This window comes from Heloderma suspectum, chromosome 4 (assembly GCF_057233095.1).
Source record: "Heloderma suspectum isolate Gila_16-S chromosome 4, 16-S_ref, whole genome shotgun sequence".
Lineage (NCBI taxonomy): Eukaryota > Metazoa > Chordata > Lepidosauria > Squamata > Helodermatidae > Heloderma > Heloderma suspectum.
The window spans coordinates 166,188,856-166,208,569 of NC_139461.1; the positions used below are offsets into that span (position 1 = coordinate 166,188,856).

Genomic DNA, 19,714 nt, shown 5'->3' on the forward strand with positions numbered 1-19,714 from the left:
AATGCCTTTGTTGAATCTGTAGACTAGGATCCAAAGAAGCCTCTGAATGTGTAGAAAGGGCTTGTGCATGTGTACTGGGATCGGTTTTTCTCTTCCAGCTGCAGTATCTCACACCACATCAAATACTGCTTTGAGGAAGTCTGAACTTTGGGAGTACTGGAGGGTGTGTGCGTGCACTGGTAGAGGGCTGAAAATCCCTGGTGCACATGTAAAATACTCGTGCACAGTCCTCTGGATCCCAGCTTACAGTTCTTTGCAGTAAATTATTCTCAACCTAAAATGAGACATCATAACATGTTAATTTTATTATGTTACATTGTTTATTAATATTTCTATAATGCCTTACTTGCTAAAAAGCCATCAAGGCAGTGCTAAGCTCTCCACTCCTTAAAACCCACATCTCATTCTTTCTTTAAAAAGGTATTAATTCCATAAACTTAGAAAATTTAAGGTTAATTTTTGCACATGGCTGGAAATACTAATGGAACTCCTACTTGCAAACACTTCTTACAGCTTTCTCCTTTCCCTCTGAAGTGTTTGCTTCTGCCAGGTTATAAAGTAATAACTTTTAGTTTTAGGACAGGATTTTTTTGCCAGATGCCTTAACCCTAAAAGTATTATTGATTAAAATAAACTGTCGTCCTTGTAGTTTGAATTGAAGTGTATTCTACAAATTCTTTGGTGAAAATGGGTGGAATTCAGGGTTTCCCATTTCTAATTAGCATTGCTTTTGATCAGAACTCCACTTGTTAGGCCTGACCCAAGAGTATGTGTGAACTGGCAGTTCATAGATTGGAAGCCTGTCTTCCATGGTTGCTAAGAGAAGAGCCAATTTGCATAGGTATTTAGGCAGTGGATCTAAAACTATATCTTTACATTTGTACTTTTTTTACTTCAAAAAACATTATAGCATCCACTTCCAGATCGCTTGACAGGCCCAGGAAGACAAGGTCCCTTTCCTCCTAGGCCAGTACCAGATGAGGATGAGATTTGGAAGCAGAGGCGAAGACAGCAGGCAGAAATCTCTGCAGCAGTAGAACGAGCCCGTAAAAGGCGAGAGGAAGAGGAGCGAAGAATGGAAGAGCAAAGAAAAGCAGCTTGTGCTGAAAAGCTAAAACGATTAAATGAAAAATTTGGCTGTGTAGCAAAACCACCTCGGGAAGACCAACTGAAAGAAAAAGAAAAGGTCAAGGAGAAGGAAATTGAAAAGGAGAGGGAAAACACAAGTGAAAAGGAGAGAGAGAAAGTGATGGAAAGGGAAAAAGAAGAAATAGAAACCCAAGAGAGGGAAAAGGAACCAGAGAAAGAGAGGGAAAGGGAGGAGAAAGAAAAAGTAGAAGAGAAACCTAAAGCCGAAATGTCTGAACCTCAAGAACCAATCACTCCACCTGCAACCATAGAGAAGCCACAAGAAAGTGAAAACAGCAATGAGGAGGAGAGAGGTCTGTATCAATTATTTTCTTTGAAGCAAACAACAAAGTAGACATTCAGCATTTTGCAAAGAGGCACACACATTTCAGAAGCTAAAGTTCAGAGAAAAAAACCTTGTTTGGTTGCAATTGCTTATGCCTAGATTATAAAGAAGTATTTAAGTCACCTGATTTAAAAACGTTTAAAATGGGTTTGAAACAGAACTCCTCTGAAGTAATGCTTGGATATTCAGAAGTAGTATAAAGTTTGCAGGTTTTGTTATCCTTTGAAAGATGTGGGCTTGTATATATGCATACGAGCATAAAAACCATGGTTGCAATCCTTCGTGCATTGAAGATAATGGGATTAACCAGTAGTAACCAACTGTCAGCAACCAACTGTCAGCAAGATTTCAGCTAATGGGGTAGTAGCCGATGTTAGTCCTACTTAGACTAGATCCATTGAAATGAATAGGGCTTAGGTTAGTTATAACTAACCTAAGTCCCATTCATTTCAATCGGTCTACTCTTAAGTAGGACTAAAATTGGATACTACCCCATGTGTGCAGTAGGACTTTCCTTTTACATTTTCATTGGAGTTGCCTAATTTGCAAGAACATACTTGGTGACAACTTCCAAAAAAGTCTTTAAACACACAGTTTTAATCTGCACATGTGTATAGCTGCTTTGGATCCTTGTCATAGCTTACTGATTTATGGAGAATGGACTTGTTTGAGGTGGGATTTCTCACCTAGTCGCTGATCAGTAGTGTGATAGTTAATGGTCTGTGTGCATTATAAGGGCTACTGAATCCTATTCTGTACACTTACCTTGCATTCCTGTTTCCTTGGAGTGTGACTTAGGGTTAATGTTTTCCCATTTGTTCCATATTTGTGTAGTTCTGTCTCTTCCTGCCCCCCTGTTTCAGCATAGCTTTTTCATGGTGTCTGACAAGACTAAAAATGTCCACCTACACTAACGTTTAAGATTATTGTTGTAATTTTTCAGCACTTTCTCTGACCTATATCATACATGGTGCTATTCTTACCTCCCCCCCCTCCCCCCCCCGGACAGAGTGTCAAGCTGTTTCCACCATACAAGAAAGCAATCATAATGAAAGAGAGAGTTCTCATGAAAATGAGCTTGATTCTGGTGCTCAGCCTCGTCCTGCTATTTCTTCTGGCTATTCAAAACAGTTTCAGAAATCATTGCCACCAAGGTTTCAGAGGCAACAGGTAATATGCAGCCGTCTGGAGGCTATGTACTTATCTTGTTTGTTTGTTTATTAAATTTATAAATCTCCCAACTGGCAGATGTCCTCAGGGCAGTTTACAATTAAAGAACCATAAAACAAAAATAAAGTAACAACCAAAACAATAAATACAACAATGAAAATATCAAAAATATTAATTTACCATTAAATAATAATGTAGATATGAAGTCTTGAGGCGCACAAGTTTCAGATGAAAGATTTATGCCATTGCAGTCTGATTGCAAACAGGGACCAGACTGGTTACTAAACTTTACTGTAAGATAGGTGTGGTCAACATGCAAAGGTGAGAGCTTCTCTAATCCTTGTCCATATAGCAATTCTCAGTTGTTCTTTCTGCACTATAGTTTGCCACCTGTCATGTTTATGAAGATTCAGAATGCAATTTATGCTTGCAAATTGCCATAAGCCAGACAGCCCAGCTATCTTTCCATTTTGCCCCTCAGTGCTGCGAAGGCTCCAAGTCCTGCCTATCCTGATCCTCTTGCTTCTTCCTTTTGTCTTCAGTGGCGTGGTGTCCTCATGATGCTTCTGATCACTAATTCCTCCTGCCCTTCCCATGAATACACTTTTAACCATGGCTAAGGTTTATGACCTTAAGCATAGAGTTTGAAACTTGGAGTTTAAGAGCATTATGTATGCGCTGTTCCAGTGAATTCTTGAGTACATCTTTTTTCCAGAAGGATCACAGGAAATAGTACATGGCTGAAAAGGCTTTGCAAACTGTCCCAGAAATCAGGTGCCTAAAACATTCCTAGCAAGAGAAGTTGCTTAATGATAAAAGGAATTTGCTATAGCTTATTAAAATTAATCATATTAATCTTTGTTTTATAGGAGCAGATGAAGCAACAGCAGTGGCAGCAGCAGCAGCAAGGGGTCCTGCCACAATCTACACCACCGCAACCTTCTAGTGGCCCTGTTCCCCCACCACCACATAGACCACTGTATCAACCCATGCAGCCACACCCTCCACATTTGACTTCTATGGGTTTTGATCCACGGTGGCTCATGATGCAGTCTTATGTGGATCCAAGAATGATGTCGGGACGGCCTGCTATGGATATGCCACCCATTCATCCAGGTACAACTCACATCTTTGTCACCTGGTTTGTTTCTGGACACAATTCAAATACTTGTTTTGACCTCAAGCACAGACTGGTCTGGGACCAGGGTTCCTGAAGGACTGCCTATTCCTGTATGAAAGTGTCCAGCAGCTGAGATCATCATCATCAGGGGCTTTCCTTTGGGTGCCCTGGAGAAGGGCTCTCTTCTGTGGTTGTGCCTTTTTGTGGGACAAGGGGAATATATCTGATGCCTTTGTTTCTCTCCTTTAGGTGTCATCAAATCCTGTTTATGTGGGCTTTAGTAGATGAATTTTGATGGCTTAATTTAGTTTATTGAAGTGTTTGGTTTGCTTCACTATACTTGTCTGCCTAGTTTAGTCTGTAGATGTTTACTGGCTGCTGAATTAGTTGCTGCTTTTATATATTGTTTAATGGGGTGTTTTAACTCTTGTTCTTCCTGCTTGTCAGCTCCCAATGATCCCAAAAGCTGGACTAGGAGGCACCTCCACCTTCCTCCATAAAGCTAGTTTTCTCCTCACTCTGTAGTGAATGGTTGTGTGTTCCAGGTTCGGTCCACTGTGTTGATTTTAATCTTGTTTAGGTGAGGTTTCCGCTGCTTTGTAGGCCAGGTAGAGGGGGAAGAAGGCAACAGTAGTGAGCACTGGCTCTTGCTGAGCTAAATTTGCTCCTAGTCCACAGTTCCTAGGAACATCAATGGGCTTCGCAGCTCTGCCTCATCCCACTTCTCTGTGCAAAATATCACATGAAGACACAGGAGGGGATGAATAGCACCTTTAAGCTCAGCTTCACAGCCGTTGCCTAAGCACAGTGAGCTCTCCAGCTCAGCATGTGGGTATTAGCCCCCTCTTTTTTCTTTCGCATCTGTTCACACTTGAAATTCTTGCCTCCAAGCCAGTGGCCTTTCCTCCCATGGGGACTATCATTTGAGGATTGGATAGGATCAAATGTGGGAAATGGCGACCAGGGGAAGGAAGCTGTATTCGTGGAGGCCCTGTGGAGGCCAGATGTTCAGGGGCCTTAGGCAATTCACTGTCTTTCTGTCTCTCTCCCCATTAAAGGGATGAGACTGGCCTACTGTGAGTTCCTATCTAAATACTTCAAATCCTCTGAAGTGCTTTTTTGATGTTAAATGCTGTAACTCCCTTCACTGCTGCCTGTCTTGTACCTCTACTTGAATCTTAGTTGACCATACGTCTTGGATGATCAATATAATTCCAGGGGCTCCTTCCTGTCTCCCACCTCTTGCTCTGTTCTTCAGGGAAACACCGTCTTAGGATTCTGCTCAGCTTAGAAAATCTATTTAGAAATGGCATTTTCTATGGGTGAGGTTCACCAAGATCTTTTTCTGTGCAAGGGCACAGTTCTTACTCATTTCAAAGGAGTAGCAGGAGATATTCCCATCAGTTGTACTTTTCCTCTTTTTCTTAACAGGAGAATGCAGAAAGTTGAGGCTGTTAAGCTTACTTGTGTTTTGTTTTTATCTTGGTTGCAAATATGAAATGCCCCATATAGGCAATAATTAGTAGTATATTACTAACATTTGATTAAATGTCATGAGTTATATGCTCTTGCCTTTAGGTCCTGTTTCTTTGCTTATAATGTATAAAAACTCATAAATCATCACTGCCTTGAAAGTGAACTTTGCTGTTGCTTGCAACTGGTGATACTGCAACTAAATCAAAAAGAAGTCTGCCACTCATCTACTCAAACAGTAGTATCAGAGTGGTTCTCTTTGCAGTCTAGAGCATGTATAGAGGAAGCTAACTCTGTGTGGCATGCAGTTCATCTTAGTAAAACAATATTTGAAGATCTAGAACTGCAAGCACTATTGCGGGGTGCTAGAGTGGCTGGCTGCAATCTCTGTTTGCTTCTTAGGGTGGGAAGAACCTTAGGTATCCATTACACAATAAGAAAAGCTTTAGAGTCTTTAGAAAAGCTACTCACAACAGAATTTCTTTGACTGGTGTACTTGTTTGTTTATAAATTTTGTAAACTGCTTCTCAATTTGAAAATGCCATATGTGGGGTCAGTCTGATGTGTACTGTTCTGTGTTTGTGTTGAATAAGGAAAAATGGTTCAAATTGAGTTTTAAAAATACCCAAAGTGATTAGCAGCATTTAAAAGCAGAACTGTACAAGAGAACAATAGCTAGCCATTTAAAAAAACCTTTAAAACAGCCAGGTTTCCCATATTTAAAAGACTTGTGAGAATAATTTTTTACCAGATATTGAAAACTATACAGTGGTGTTCCGTGACAGGCTGCACTATTTAATAATTGCAGTATTACGACTGAGAAGGCAACTTCTCCTGGGGCACTACATATCTGACCTCTCTGATAGATGGGTTTGCCGTGCCTCTTGCACCTAGGCATTCTACAGTCACAAATACGGGAGATTTGTCTTGCACTGATGCTTCTTAGAAGCAAGGTCATGGTAGCAGAGTGCAGACAAACCTGGATTGAAGGCCCTAGCACAGTGAGAATAATTGTGGCTTATTGGTACACTTCAGACATTTTAGTTAATGTCTGTTTTTGAAGTAGTCCTTTAAATTACTGCTTTGAGTTACTAGGTTTAACATCTTTATCTGCATATCTTCATTACAGGAATTATACCTCCCAAGCCACTTCTGAGAAGGGATCAGATGGAAGGGGCAGGAACTGGTTCAGATTCTTTTGATCACATTACTCGATCGGCAAGGGAACATGCTATACCACTGTCAGAACCACGCATGATGTGGGGGTCAGAGCCCTATCCTCACACAGAGTCTCAGCAGACTAGCACCCCCCCCAAAGTCGTAGAAGAGCATGAAGATCTAAGGTATGTTTTGCTGTTCTCGTTTGCTGTTCGTTTTTCCTGCACAATCCTAGTGCATCCAGTCCATTTCAATCATAGTTGTCAATTTCCATTTTGTAAAAAGTCATTAGCGCCTCTTTAAATTTGTTTCTTAAACAAGTATATTTCTGTTGTGAGTTGTTTGTGTTGGACAGCTAACTCAAAGGTGCAGTTTCAGCCCCATTCAGCTGTAGCTGAACTAACAGATGGTTAGTAGTATGCATGAAGAGGCTCCTGACAGTTGTCTTTTTAAAAGTCAAGCAACTATGGGCGACTGCTGGAGGGGTGGGGTGTCCTGACCCTTTCCCTTCCTGCTGTTAGTCTGCTCAGAATACACCTGAATTGTACTGTCCAAGTAGCGATGTGAAGCCCTGGGGAAAACCCCTGAAAAACATGAGGTGAGAAGAAAAACAGAATATTTTTAATGTTTTCCCCCCCAGGGATTCTGCATCTCCCCCTCCCCCCATTTTTCCAAGCCTTCATATCTCTATCCCCAAGCTACTTTCCCCCCATGGAAAATGAGGCAACTAGGGGGAGACCATTTTAAATCGACAAACAGGAAGGGAAAGATTAGGACACCATCTACCACCATTCTCCGTTGTGACTTCCATGGCTGTTTTTCAGTTAAAATAAAAAAATCTAAGCTATCGGGAGACTGCTCACACATCTCCTTTGTCATGATTTGTTTGACCCTAAGTGTTGGTTAAGCCATGTATTTACTATGTGTTGTCATGACTGTCTATAAAGCAATTAACAATATCCTATCTGAAAGGGGTTGTAAAGATGAACAAATTGAAAAGCTCTTACAGTATATGCACATTAACATTTCTGGATGGGTGAACATTTTAGCAGCCATTTCACTTCCTTCTGAAGACCTGTCTGCTGGGCTGTTTGTAAGATTTGCCGTTATATTTGAGATTTTCATAGCAGTTTCTTTCAGAATTCATAAATTTAGTAGCTAAAATGATAGCTTTAGTCATTGATCCCTAGCACTGTTGGCCTATTAGCACGTGCTAGATTTTGTACATCCTGGCCCCCCAATTTCATTGGTGCTAACAAATCTCTCTAGAAGTGGTCTTCTAATTGTGTTGTAAATAGGTATGATTCAATCATAAAATAGGTAACCATTTATTTTTAACATGTTGCAATGTATAGAGACATTGATACAGCTTCAGCTGAAAATGTGGCTTGCTTGCTTCTAGGCCTGAGGCACTTCCGGATCAAGAGCAAATGACTGTTCAAGCAATTTACTCAGGAGAACCAAGTCAGCTGGACTCCCATACAAAGACAGACATCTTCAAGGAACCTAGTGAAGTGAGTGTACAGAAGTCTTCAGGCAGGTCTTTAGAAGATGCACAGCCTCGCCAAACTGACACACCTGCTCCTACAGTAAGTTTTGAAGTAACTGCAGAAAATGTCTCTCAGAGCTCCAAGGAAGAGCAGGTGCCTGTAGAAGAGAGTAATTCTTCCCTGAAGAGGAGCATTTCTCATGGGTCAAGCCATTCTCTGAAATCAGAAGAGCAAGGGAATGATACACAAGCAAATGTTTCCAAAGTAAACAGCAAACACATTGAGCCAAAAGAAACAATGCTTGAAAGAGTGGATAGCAAACTAAAAAAGGAAGGGTTCACAACTAATAGACTGTTGGAAGGACCAAAACCCGAAAAACCCTTCAAGCCTAAATCTGAAACCAGGTGGGGTCCAAGACCAGGTTATGGCAGAAGAGAAGAAGGTAGTGACAGGCCAGTGAGAAGGTCTGGTCCTATTAAAAAGCCTATCCTTCGAGATATGAAAGAAGAGCGTGAACAAAGAGAAGAACGTGAGCAGAAGAAGGAAAGAGAGGGAGAAAAACTGACAAATGAGAGAGTTAGCAAGATTGAGAAAAGGGAACAGCCTCCAGTGCCACCTCCCAGACTAGAACCAGAGAAGACCATCACAGATGTCAAAAGAGCATTGCAAAGCACACCACAAGCTTCGGAGTCTGCAGACAGTCCCGTGCAATCTACAGTTACACCTGCTGTTCAGCAGTCTCATGTTGTCCAGCAGGCAGCAGTAGTAACCCCTGTGCCTCAACCGCCAGCTGCAGTTCAGACACCCCCGCCTGCAGTTCCACAGCCACCTAATCCACAAACTGCAGTTGACCTTCCATCCCTTACTGTTCAACAGCTACCAGTTCAGCAGCCTGTCAATACAATAAAGGAAGAAAAACAGCCAGAGAAAGTAATGAACAAAGAACGAACTGTAGAGAGACCTCGTATGGAAACCAGGCCTGTGAAGAGAGAACCTGGTTTACCTCCTAGAACATACTGGAAAGAAGCTAGGGACAGGGACTGGTTCCCAGACCAAGGATACAGAGGCAGAGGGCGTGGAGAGTATTATTCTAGGGGACGCAGCTATAGAGGTTCTTATGGAGGTAGGGGTCGTGGTGGGAGAGGCCATAATAGAGACTATCCGCATTACAGAGACACTAAGCCTAGAGTGGAGCATGTGCCTTCTGGTCCTCTTAGGCAGAGAGAAGAGAGTGAAACCCGTAGCGAGAGCTCTGATTTTGAAGTTGTTCCAAAACGGCGGAGGCAGAGAGGCTCAGAAACTGACTCTGACAGTGAAGTGCATGAAAGTGCAAGTGACACCCTTCTTTCAGACAAGGACAGCTTAAGCAAAGGCAAGCATCCAAAGAGAGAAGAAAAGGCAGATGTCAAAAAGCCTGCAAAAGCTCTATTGTCTTTCAAACCTGAAAATAACAGTCGAGGGGACAATAAAGTTTTAGACAAAACTTACGGGAGGGAAGATGAAAATAAGCCCAAACCAGGTTTTCTTCCTAAAGGAGAACCTTCTAGACGTGGCAGAGGAGGGGTATTTAGACGTGGGGGTAGAGATCCAGTTAGCCGTCCACCTCGGCCATCTACTCTTAGGAGACCAGGATACAGAGATAATCAGTGGAACCCAAGGCAGACAGAAACCTCTAAAGTTGAAGATGGGGAACCCCCACGAAGGCACGAGCATTATGGTTCTATACCACTGGATAAAAGACCACCTGCAAGGTTTGAGAGGAAATTTGATCCTGCTAGGGAAAGGCCTCGAAGGCAAAGGCCTGCACGACCTCCCAGGCAAGATAAGCCGCCACGCTTTAGACGTCTAAAAGAGAGAGAGGCAGCATCAAAAATAAATGAAGCTACAACTAGTTCCTCATCAAGTGCAGCAGTGAGCAATGCTGTTAATGAGCAGCCAAGCACTACTTTGGATGTTTCAGGAAATAAGACGCCAGACTTGTCCAATCAGAACTCCTCAGACCAAGCAAATGAAGAATGGGAAACTGCTTCAGAAAGTAGTGATTTCAATGAGAGACGTGAGAGGGATGAGAAGAAATTAACAGATGTCACAACACAGGTAGTTGTTAAGGCAGGGGAAAGCACACTAACCCCCAAAAGGGAAATAGCCAAGAGGAGTTTTTCCAGTCAGCGACCTGGGATTGATCGGCAGAATCGCCGTGGCAATAGCGGACCACCCAAATCTGGACGGAACTTCTCAGGGCCAAGAAATGAAAGGAGAAACGGCCCTCCAACAAGAAGTGGAAAACGGGGGTAAGTTTGCTTACTACTAGAAAGCTAATGCAAAAGGCTTCAAATAAAAAATCAAAGTTCTGTCATCTACTTAGGTCACTGGAGGTTCAAAAAAGATTTAATTAATCAAATTGGTTTGAAGGGATATGACTTCCATTCAGTAGGTCAGTGTGAGGAACCCCTTTTCTGTTGATAGCTGCATTCCCTCAAGGGCAATCTGTTGGGGGTTGGGGCATGCTGGCAGTAGGCAGGGCCAGAACCAAAAGTAGATGGGCCCACCCCTGCTCTGCCCAGTAGGGCAGCTGGGAAGGCAAATATCACTTGCCAGATCTCTGAACTGATGGCTTGCAGAGGACTTTAGAAGTTAGGCCTAGGGCCAGTGGCCGCCCAGTAGTGCAGTAGGTAGTGGTTTGAGATAATTATGCTGGGATCATATTTTTTAAAAAGAGACGGAAAGAGGCAACAGAGCTCATCTCTCAAATCCAAAAGCTGGAACAACAGCACAAAGCACCTTGCTCACAGCATATATACAGAAGATTTGAGGCATCTAGGAAACCGTTGGATATAATTAATTGTTAGCAGTTGAAAGATCTTTGCGTTATTTAAAGCAACGTACATTTGAGAAGAGAAATAAACCTGATAAATTATTGGCTACTCAACTGAAAAAAAGCAACGAAGTAATGTAGTTACATAATTAAAGGTTATAGAGAACTTGATAACTTTTCCAAAGCATATAGCCAATGTCTTTTGTCAGTTCTGTAATAAGCTTTATTCTTCTAACAACTCAGTTGAAGATAAGATCAGAAAATCTTTGCAGAAGATCCTCATTAAGAATCTTAATGAGCATCCTCATTTAAGCACCCTCATTTAACTCCTGTGGAGATTGACAGTCTTCATAGACCAATAATTATAGAAGAACTACCTCAAACAGTAAAGGAACTGTAAAATAATAAAGCCTCGGGTAATGAGTGGGTTACAAGAGATTTTTTTTTAAACTTTAATTTTTATCTGTTAATTATACTAAATGAAGTAATGCAAAAACGCATTTAAAAAACTTTGAGAAATAGCAAAGAGAGTAGTCTTGCTCAAGCAAGAGAGATTTATCCAAGTCAGATTCATATAGACCAGGGGTGGACAATACACCCCCTTGACTTTTTTTGCTACTGCTGCACCACTGAATTTCAGAAGCAAACTGCCAATTTTTTGCCACTGTTATAAATTCAGTGGCAGCGGCAGCAAAAAAAAAGTGATTGTGTGCTACTGAAATTTGGTGGTGCAGTAGCAAAAAAAGTTTCAGTTTGTCTTAAAACAAGGCGCAAGAGATCACACACCTTTTCAAGTAGAAATGCCCCTTTTTTTGCTGCCGCTTCTGCTAAGTTTCAACAGCTCATTCAGTGGCGCAGCAGGGGTGCGGCCCCCGGTCAGGTCCCGAGGGGGGAGGGGCAAAGCAGTCCCCCAATCATTGAAAGTTCCCACTCCTAATATAACCCTATTGCCCTTCTCAATCAGGATTTTAAAATTTGAACTAATATCTTGACAAAAAGATAAAAAAAAGTAATAGATAACAATAGAGGATCAAACTAGGTTCATTAAAGGCAGGAAATTATCAATGAACTTATGTAGGGTACATACAGTTTATTCACTAAAAGTGTAGAAAAGAAACCCCGTGGAGTTCTATTTCTGGATGCTGAAAAGGTATCCGTTGAATAGACTTACCTGTATCAAGTGTGGTATAAATTCTCTGTAGGCTTTGTGTGTGCATGAAGGCCCCACTCCCTACAGGCATTCGTGGTATATGTGGACATTGGGGAAGGGGCTGTGTAATGAGTGTGATATCAGTGGGCAGGGCTACTTGGCATTGCCCTGCTCTGCTTGCGTGGTGAATTAACCTTTTCTATAATGTCTGAATAGAGCTTCAGTCATTGTTATCCCGTATATAGCTAGGTTATTATCAGTATTTCTTTTAAACCATGGAGTAGCTAACACATTGAGACACGGCCATGTGTGAATGTCGACCTGATTCACACAACACGACAAGCCGGAGTATGGGTTGAATATGAGTTGTCATTGAATCATGGGTTGCTGTGCTGTGCGAACCCACCCATGCTAACAAACCATGGTTTAACAAACAAGCCACAGTTCACAACCCAACAACAAACCATGGGTTCTCTTTGTGCGTTGTTCATGGTTAACAAGCCATGGTTTATTAGCATAGCTGGGTTCACACAATACAACAACCCACAATTCAGCCTACAACTCATTGACAACCCACACTCAACCAGTACTCTGGCTTGTCATGTTGTGTGAACCCAGCCATTGTATACTGCTGCTAGGGGAACATAGGATGCTGCTGTGGTAACTGCCCCTCTGACAGAGTAGGCTTGAATTCCAGAAGGAACATGAACTCCTTGGGATTAATAAACTGTGATGATGCAGTCCTTAATCCAAGTAAAATACAATAGATAACCTGTTAATCAAAATTGCCTTCTTCACAAGAAACAAATGCAGGATCCAAGGGCCTAGCGCCCTTGATCCTGTGAAAATATAACTTAAAGGCACTTCACCTGTTTCATGTATGTTGCTTTGTAAGACGAGAACAAATTAAGAAAAAAGAGAGCAAGTTACATCTCAGAATGTTTTTCTGGTGGGGCGGGATAACTTTTGGAATAGAAGAGTGATTAGTTCTGAATAATCATGCAAGGATAGAAAATAGAGTTCTTTCCTAATTGAAATTGCCCTTAACTATAGCATCTCTAGTTAAGCTGGTCATTACCAGAAATAACATTTGTAAAGTAAGAAAGTGAAGTGAAACGTCACAGATGGGCTCAGAGGGTGCTTTAGTGAGAACTATCGGCATCCATTCAAGATCCCAGGAGAAGAATCTGGACTGTAGGGTGTTTTAGAAGGCATGCTCCTACTAAAAACTATTTTACCTGTTTAGCTAGGAAGACAGAGCCTGGTTGGGTGAGATCCATTGAGATGGCTCAGGCTTGCTTCTTCAGAGTGTTAGGTGTGAACTCTTGAGAGAGACCAACAGGTGCCAGACTCCTTTGATTAGACACCAATGCGGAGTGGCTTCCCAAACCTAGCTGGCCAGCTAACAGTAGATAGTCTCTGAGACAGAGAGCCATGGCTAGACCTTCTACCTTAGTGGAGGCAGGGAAAAAACAAAGCTGAGAGAGCAATTCCCATGGAAGAAGTTTCAAGCATCTAGAAGTCTTGCCCTCCAGTGAGTGAATGGAGAAAGTCTTCCATCACTGGATGTCATCCTCTGTCTGAGCAAAAATATCCACATCAGTATCTTTCTATTAAGCTAGGATATCCCTATACTTAAGCATTTAAGGCAAATGACATATATGTGCCCTTTACTGAATCAGGAGTCAGAACTTTAGTCCATGTAGTTCAATATTTTTTGCACTGACTGGCAGCAGTTTTCCAGAGATTCAGACATGAGTCTTTCTCAGCCCTATGTGGCGATGCCAAGGATTGAATTCAGGACCTGTTGCATGCAAAGCATGTGCTCTACCACTGAGCTATAGCCCCTTCAATGTAAAAAAAATAATAAAAAAAATCTTTCTCTCTTTCTTTGTGAGCTCCTGTAATGAAGTTCTTAGTGTTCCCCTAAAGCTTCTACTTGCAGTGGTTGTGGTAATCAGTTTTATTTTAAGGATGTCAAGATATTCCCCACATCTTAATCTTCATACCAGGTCAAACATACCCAGCTCCATCAGTTTTTCGTCCTATGACTTGCTTATAGACCATTTGTCAACTTCCTCTTCCGAGCCCTTTCTCACTTGTCAGTGTTCTCTCTGAATTCATTGTAGTACCACAATGGAGCACAGTTATCTCAATTAAAGACTGGGTTCAGATGGTTGCAATGGGGAAAGAAGCCATTGTGGCTTCTCCCCCTGCGTGTGTTGTGAGCACAGCTGCCGTTTGCATAATTGCCTGCACTGCAGCATGGGTTGGCGTGTCGTCTGAACCCAGTGCTTGGTAGCAGTGGCTTTGTACCCACTCTACAACCCACAAGATGTGCAGTAGATGTTGTAGGGTGGATATGAAGCCACCGTGCCGTGTGCCGGGTTCGGACGACACAGCAATCCGCAGTGCAGGGAATTATGCAAATGGCAATCGCTCGCAGGGGCAGTGCGAGAAGCCACAATGGCTTCTGTTGTCATTGTGATCATCTGAACAATCCCAAAGTCTTCACAGTGTTCTGTAAATTATTACATAGCACTATATTTTCCCCAAATCTTTGCTGTACTGCTAGAGATTTATTCTCTGGTTTGGTTTTTCTGGTATAGACCTTTTGAGGAACAGATGCCAGCTGTGATTAGTGCTGAGCCAGTTAGCAGCAGTTTACATCAGGAAGAAAGCGGGAGCAGTGTTGCTGTGCTAAAAGGTTCCAAAGATGGCAACAACAAGAAGCGAGAAGAGTCCAAAGCTGGTCCAAAGAAACCTAAAGAGAAAGTGGATGCGATTTCTCAGTTTGACCTTAACAACTATGCAAGTACGTACTGGAGGTCTCTGGGAATCTTAACTGCATTCTTTCAGAAATAAATGTCTGTGGTTTTCTGAAGAAAAATAATAGTATTTTTTCCAATTACATCAACCAGATCTATGATTAGATCAGGAATAGTTATAGTTCCAACTAAAATTTGGGTCTTCTTTACAGGTGTCGTCATTATTGATGACCACCCTGAAGTGACAGTAGTTGAAGATTCCCAGTCGAATTTGAACAATGATGGTTTTACTGAAGTGGTATCAAAAAAGCAACAAAAACGTTTGCAAGATGAAGAACGCAGGAAAAAGGAAGAGCAAACAGTGCAGGTTTAAGTTCATGCATTTTATCACTCTTTTCTAGCATGTTTTTTTATACAGAGAGCCATTGACCTGGTTTGCACATAACACTCACCCATGGTTTGTTGCCCTACCCAGGTTTTGTCTGGCAGACAGTTGAACAAACTGTGGTTTATTTTCTCAATCCCTGGGTTATTGTTTCCCTCCTTCGCCTGCTCCCTCCCTGTATTCCAAATGCCGTTTGTGTCACTGTAGTACTGGCGTGTAGACTGACTGGGTTTTTTTTCCCACTGTTGCCCACCTCCTCTGTAGCATTGCAAAACAGCCCTTGATTAGCCCACAGTTCTGGGTTCGCATGTAATGACAACCCATGGTTTAAACAACCTAGAGTTCACAGCCCAGCAACAAACCATGGATTCTCTTTCTGTGTTGTTCGTGATTAATAAATCATAGTTTGTTAGTGTTGCTGGGTTCGCACATCATGTCAACCGAAGATTCAACAACCCATGGGTTAAATAAACCATGGCCCAGTGTTATGTGGAAACCAGGTCATTGACTTGAGATGCTTCACATTTCTCAAGCAGTCTAATTCTTTCAAAATAATTTTTGAGTTGCTCAATTTTGTAATGCCCCAGTTGTTTGAAATTGTACAAATTAAGCAAACTTAATGCAGTTGTGATGTTTTGTGCATTGTACTTTTATAGTGATTTTTTTGAGCAAGTTTGGGGGGACAACTATCCTGATTTTTGTTTTTACTGTTGGACCTTTCCTTGAGGGGTACCTTGAGTGGAAAAGGCTGGGGAGCAAGAATAAAGAAATGGTAAAAGGGCAAGTTTAGATCTAACACTGTTTTTCTGAAAGATGGTTAGTGGAACTCTGGCATTCCAGCTCTGAGCAGTAAGTGCTGCTTGCCATTCCTGGTAGATTTCCCAGTATGATTCTCTACATAAGAATCACCATGCTTGGTCAAATTAATGGCCTGCCTAGCCTGGCATTCATTGACATTTATTCGTTTGTTTGCATTATTTATATATTGCTTCTCATTTCAAATAAAAACCAGAAGTGGTTTACAAAAGAATGAAAAACAAACACACACACCCACACACACACACACACACCATGAGGCTGGTACAGAGATTGCTTGTGGCTGGGGGAAAGCCAAAGCAAACAAATACATCTTCAATAAATGCCTAAAACAAGTCAGCATTAAGGCCTGGCATACCTCAGTTTAACCTCAAGCATCAGTTGGTAGTGGCAATATTGACTCTGAAAATAGGCTTGTACTTTGTGGCTACTAGTAGCTAACTGATAAGCTTGTCCTCCTTGAGTTCATCTAATCTTTTAAAAGTGGCTTATGGTAGTGGATATGTCATTAATGGCAATTAGACTAATTAGGTATTATTTGAAAAAAGTACTTAGCTTTGTCTTGAAGTTACTTTCCATTAATTACAGTGAATGAACCTTTTATATTGAGTATCAATCAGTGTCCCTGATTTCAGCGTATCTCTTGTGATTTTATAAGCCCCTCATCTCCCCTCAGTTTTGAGCATAGTCATTAACAGGTGAAAAATCAGGGTTCCATTTCTTCTTTTCTTGGGACATAAGCTCTAGACCCTCTTAACAATCTTTCTTATTCTTAGGTCTGGACCAAAAAGGGCTCAAATGAAAAAGGAAGATGCCCAAATTCCAAACTACCACCCAGGTTTGCCAAAAAGCAGCAGCAGGCAACAGCAGCAGCTGCTGCTGCTGCTGCTGCTGTTCAGCAGGTTCAGGCTCAACCACAACTTCCATTGCAGTGCGTGTCTCAGATTTCAAGTCCACAGACTTCAGTTCCGCCACAAACACAGGCAGCGTGTGCAGTGAACAACACAGAATATACAGCAACAAGCAAAACTCTGCAGAATACTGCTTCACATAATGCTGTAGGAACTGAATTATGGGATAATAAAGTGCCACCTACAACGGTCCTCAATGACATATCTAAAAAATGTAAGCAGAGGCTTCTCTTCTACCTGGCTAAATGTGCAAGAAAATGTAAAATGTGTGAATGTGTGCTTGAAATCTTGAATAGCTGGCATCCTTTCCTCAGCTCCTTGGTTAATCTTGGCTTGCAATTTTGGGTCCATCACTTAGATGATACATTGTCATGTGAAATGATTTCTAAGAGTGGAGAGCTGCAAGGCTTGTCCACACTTTTCCAAAATGTGTATTTGTGTCCAGTCCTTCTTCCTCTGTCCCCTGTGAGTAGCCTTTATGTACAGTAGGACTGCTAGAGCAGTAGTTGGTGGGTAAGTTTTTCTCCCTGCTGTTTGTCCTTTGTCTGTATATGTCAGGGGTGGGCAACATGTGGACTGCAGGCTGCATGTGGTTCCTTCTCCTCCCCCAACCACCTTTTTTCTTTCTTTTTTTAAATGATCAAAAGCCATGGTTTGAAATCAGGCAGCAAACCACTGCAGAGGCTTAGAATGGACAAATGTAACTTGTTTTCCCCTTTCCCCCCTTTTTTGTGGCAAGAGCAGGAGGAATGCAGCCTTTGGTAGTTCTGCCAGGGGGTGGGAGGTGGTCCTCAGACTACCTGAAGTTGCCGACACATGTTATATGTGGACATGTCAAAGGGAACCATTGTACTCTTCCGTTCTTTCCTGGGCTTCTCCCAGGAAGCTTTTCCAGACTGAGGGTTTGGCTCTGAACTACAGTGAGAGGTTTATATGCTCTTTTCACAAATGCCAAGCTCCTGGCCTTTGGCCTGTTTGTATTGGCGTCTGCTGTGTAGGAAGGGGCTGTGGATAATCTAGAAGCAATAACATCATTGAGGTCTTAGCATACATTACATTAATGTGTTCTCTGTGGACAGATAACTGGTCTACTTTCCCCTCATCGTTCTCTTGTCCTTTCAGGCAAAAATGCTAAAATATTAGGGATTCTTAGCAAGCAGCATGCTGCCTCTCATAATTTTATGTATGTGTGGGCAAGTCATGGTTTCTTTGCAATTAGCACCTTTCCTATCAGATATTCTGATCCTTTTTTGTTCTCTGCGCTTTCAGTGGGACCCATTAGTCCTCCACAACCTCCTTCAGTCAGTGCATGGAATAAGCCTTTGACATCATTTGTTTCAGCTACATCTCCAGAGGTAAGTAACCAATATAAAGCAAGTAATGGGTTTGTAATTTGCTAGTGACTGGAAGTAAAGGGTGCAAAATGTTCATCCATTAGCTACTAAAGTAATAGATAACCAGTTTTTCACAGGTGAAACCACCATTGTTTTAATTTGTTGTCACCAACAGATTAAGTAAGCTAGTTTACAAATATTATATCTACAAACAAGATCTGACGTCTTAAATAAAACCTGATTGATAAGAAATTTCACCTTCCATGGTCACAATTTAATTTACTCATACCATTTGAGCTATTTTAAAGTACTTAAACGCAATAGTACAGGACAGATGTTTGCTTATGTTTGAAAAGTAAAATTCCTGGGATCCTACCTAGGGAACAACACCTGGGCAGGAAAGTGGAATTGATTTGGGAATAGAAAGTATTCAGTTCGGAGCTCCAGCATCTAGTGGGAGCGACAATGAAGTTGGCCCAGTTTCAGAGAAACCTTCTGAGAAGCTTCTTGAACCAAAAGAGCAAAGACAAAAGCAGCCCCGGGCAGGACCTATAAAAGCACAGAAGGTAAGTGAAACATTCCAGCTCTCATGAATTACAGAAGCATATTGAAAGTAGCATTTTGGTATCCATGCATATTAGTAATAGGAAATATAATGAAACCTCTGTGCTTATTTATTTATGTAATCTTGCAAATAAGAAATGAATGGTTAATATCCTACTGATGTGGGGGCAGGAGTGTGGGAGAAGTTGAAAATCTGTGTAGGATGCCCAAAGAGCAAGGATGCAACCTGCTACTGCTGCCACATGTTAAAGCTGCTGCTGTTGCTCTGGATCTACCTGGGAAACATTATGTGGGGCAGCTTTGCATTCAAAACTTTATTTGTATGTGGTTTCCCCCATAACCCAGGGCGGGACGACGACTAGATATTCTGTTTTTTCTCAAGATTAATTCAGCATAGATGAGATCTGTTCATTTAAAGCAGTGGGAATAATTTTAAGATTTAAAAGTGCTGTATTCCAGTTTGTCATTTATTTACCATCTTGACACTTGGTAAATCCTGCTGGGGGCACTCTACGGATAAAACTAATGCTAATTACATTAAATTGCATCATATGCTCACTGCTATTGGGTAGAGGTCTGATGAGCTCTTCATCCTAGGACTTGGATCTAAATTACATTTGAATATAGATGCCTTATCTTTATCAGCAGCCAGCATTAAAAAAAACACAAACTTTTATTAGTTGAAAAGACAACAACACAACTGATGCTTCAACTCCTGTTTGTAGAATTTAGCATCCAAAAACGTCCATGTTGAAAAAAAAATAATATGTTTAGCTTCCAGATTTGAGTCCTATAGAAAACAAAGAGTACAAGCCCGGCCCAATTGGGAAAGAGCGGTCACTAAAGAACAAAAAAGTAAAAGAGGCTCAGCAAGGTGACTCTGAGGGACAAGAGAAATCCAGTCCTACTGCAGTCAGAAGCCCAGACCCTGTTACTTCTAAAGAAACCAAGGCAGCCGCTGAACTTGGAACTGAAATAGGAACAATGATATCAGTGTCTGCTCCAGAGTTTGGTACAACCCAGAAGGTAAGAAACAAATGGAATGGCTACTTAGGCTTACTCATCAATGGTGAAAGAATTTGACTG

General features: G+C 41.7%; 1 protein-coding gene across 29 annotated transcripts in view; it reads left to right on the forward strand.

Annotated features, from left to right (window-relative positions):
- Positions 1–19,714, forward strand: part of PRRC2C (proline rich coiled-coil 2C) — a 90,781-nt gene that overhangs the window by 38,345 nt on the left and 32,722 nt on the right. For all 29 annotated transcript variants that reach the window (XM_084851094.1, XM_084851109.1, XM_084851098.1 and 26 more), the window contains 11 exons: positions 911–1,442; positions 2,484–2,644; positions 3,514–3,760; positions 6,367–6,580; positions 7,798–10,176; positions 14,460–14,665; positions 14,831–14,985; positions 16,596–16,944; positions 18,000–18,085; positions 18,445–18,630; positions 19,403–19,654. In XM_084851094.1, the coding sequence (XP_084707220.1) occupies positions 911–1,442; positions 2,484–2,644; positions 3,514–3,760; positions 6,367–6,580; positions 7,798–10,176; positions 14,460–14,665; positions 14,831–14,985; positions 16,596–16,944; positions 18,000–18,085; positions 18,445–18,630; positions 19,403–19,654 (4,767 nt within the window). The remainder of the gene's footprint in view (positions 1–910; positions 1,443–2,483; positions 2,645–3,513; positions 3,761–6,366; positions 6,581–7,797; positions 10,177–14,459; positions 14,666–14,830; positions 14,986–16,595; positions 16,945–17,999; positions 18,086–18,444; positions 18,631–19,402; positions 19,655–19,714) is intronic.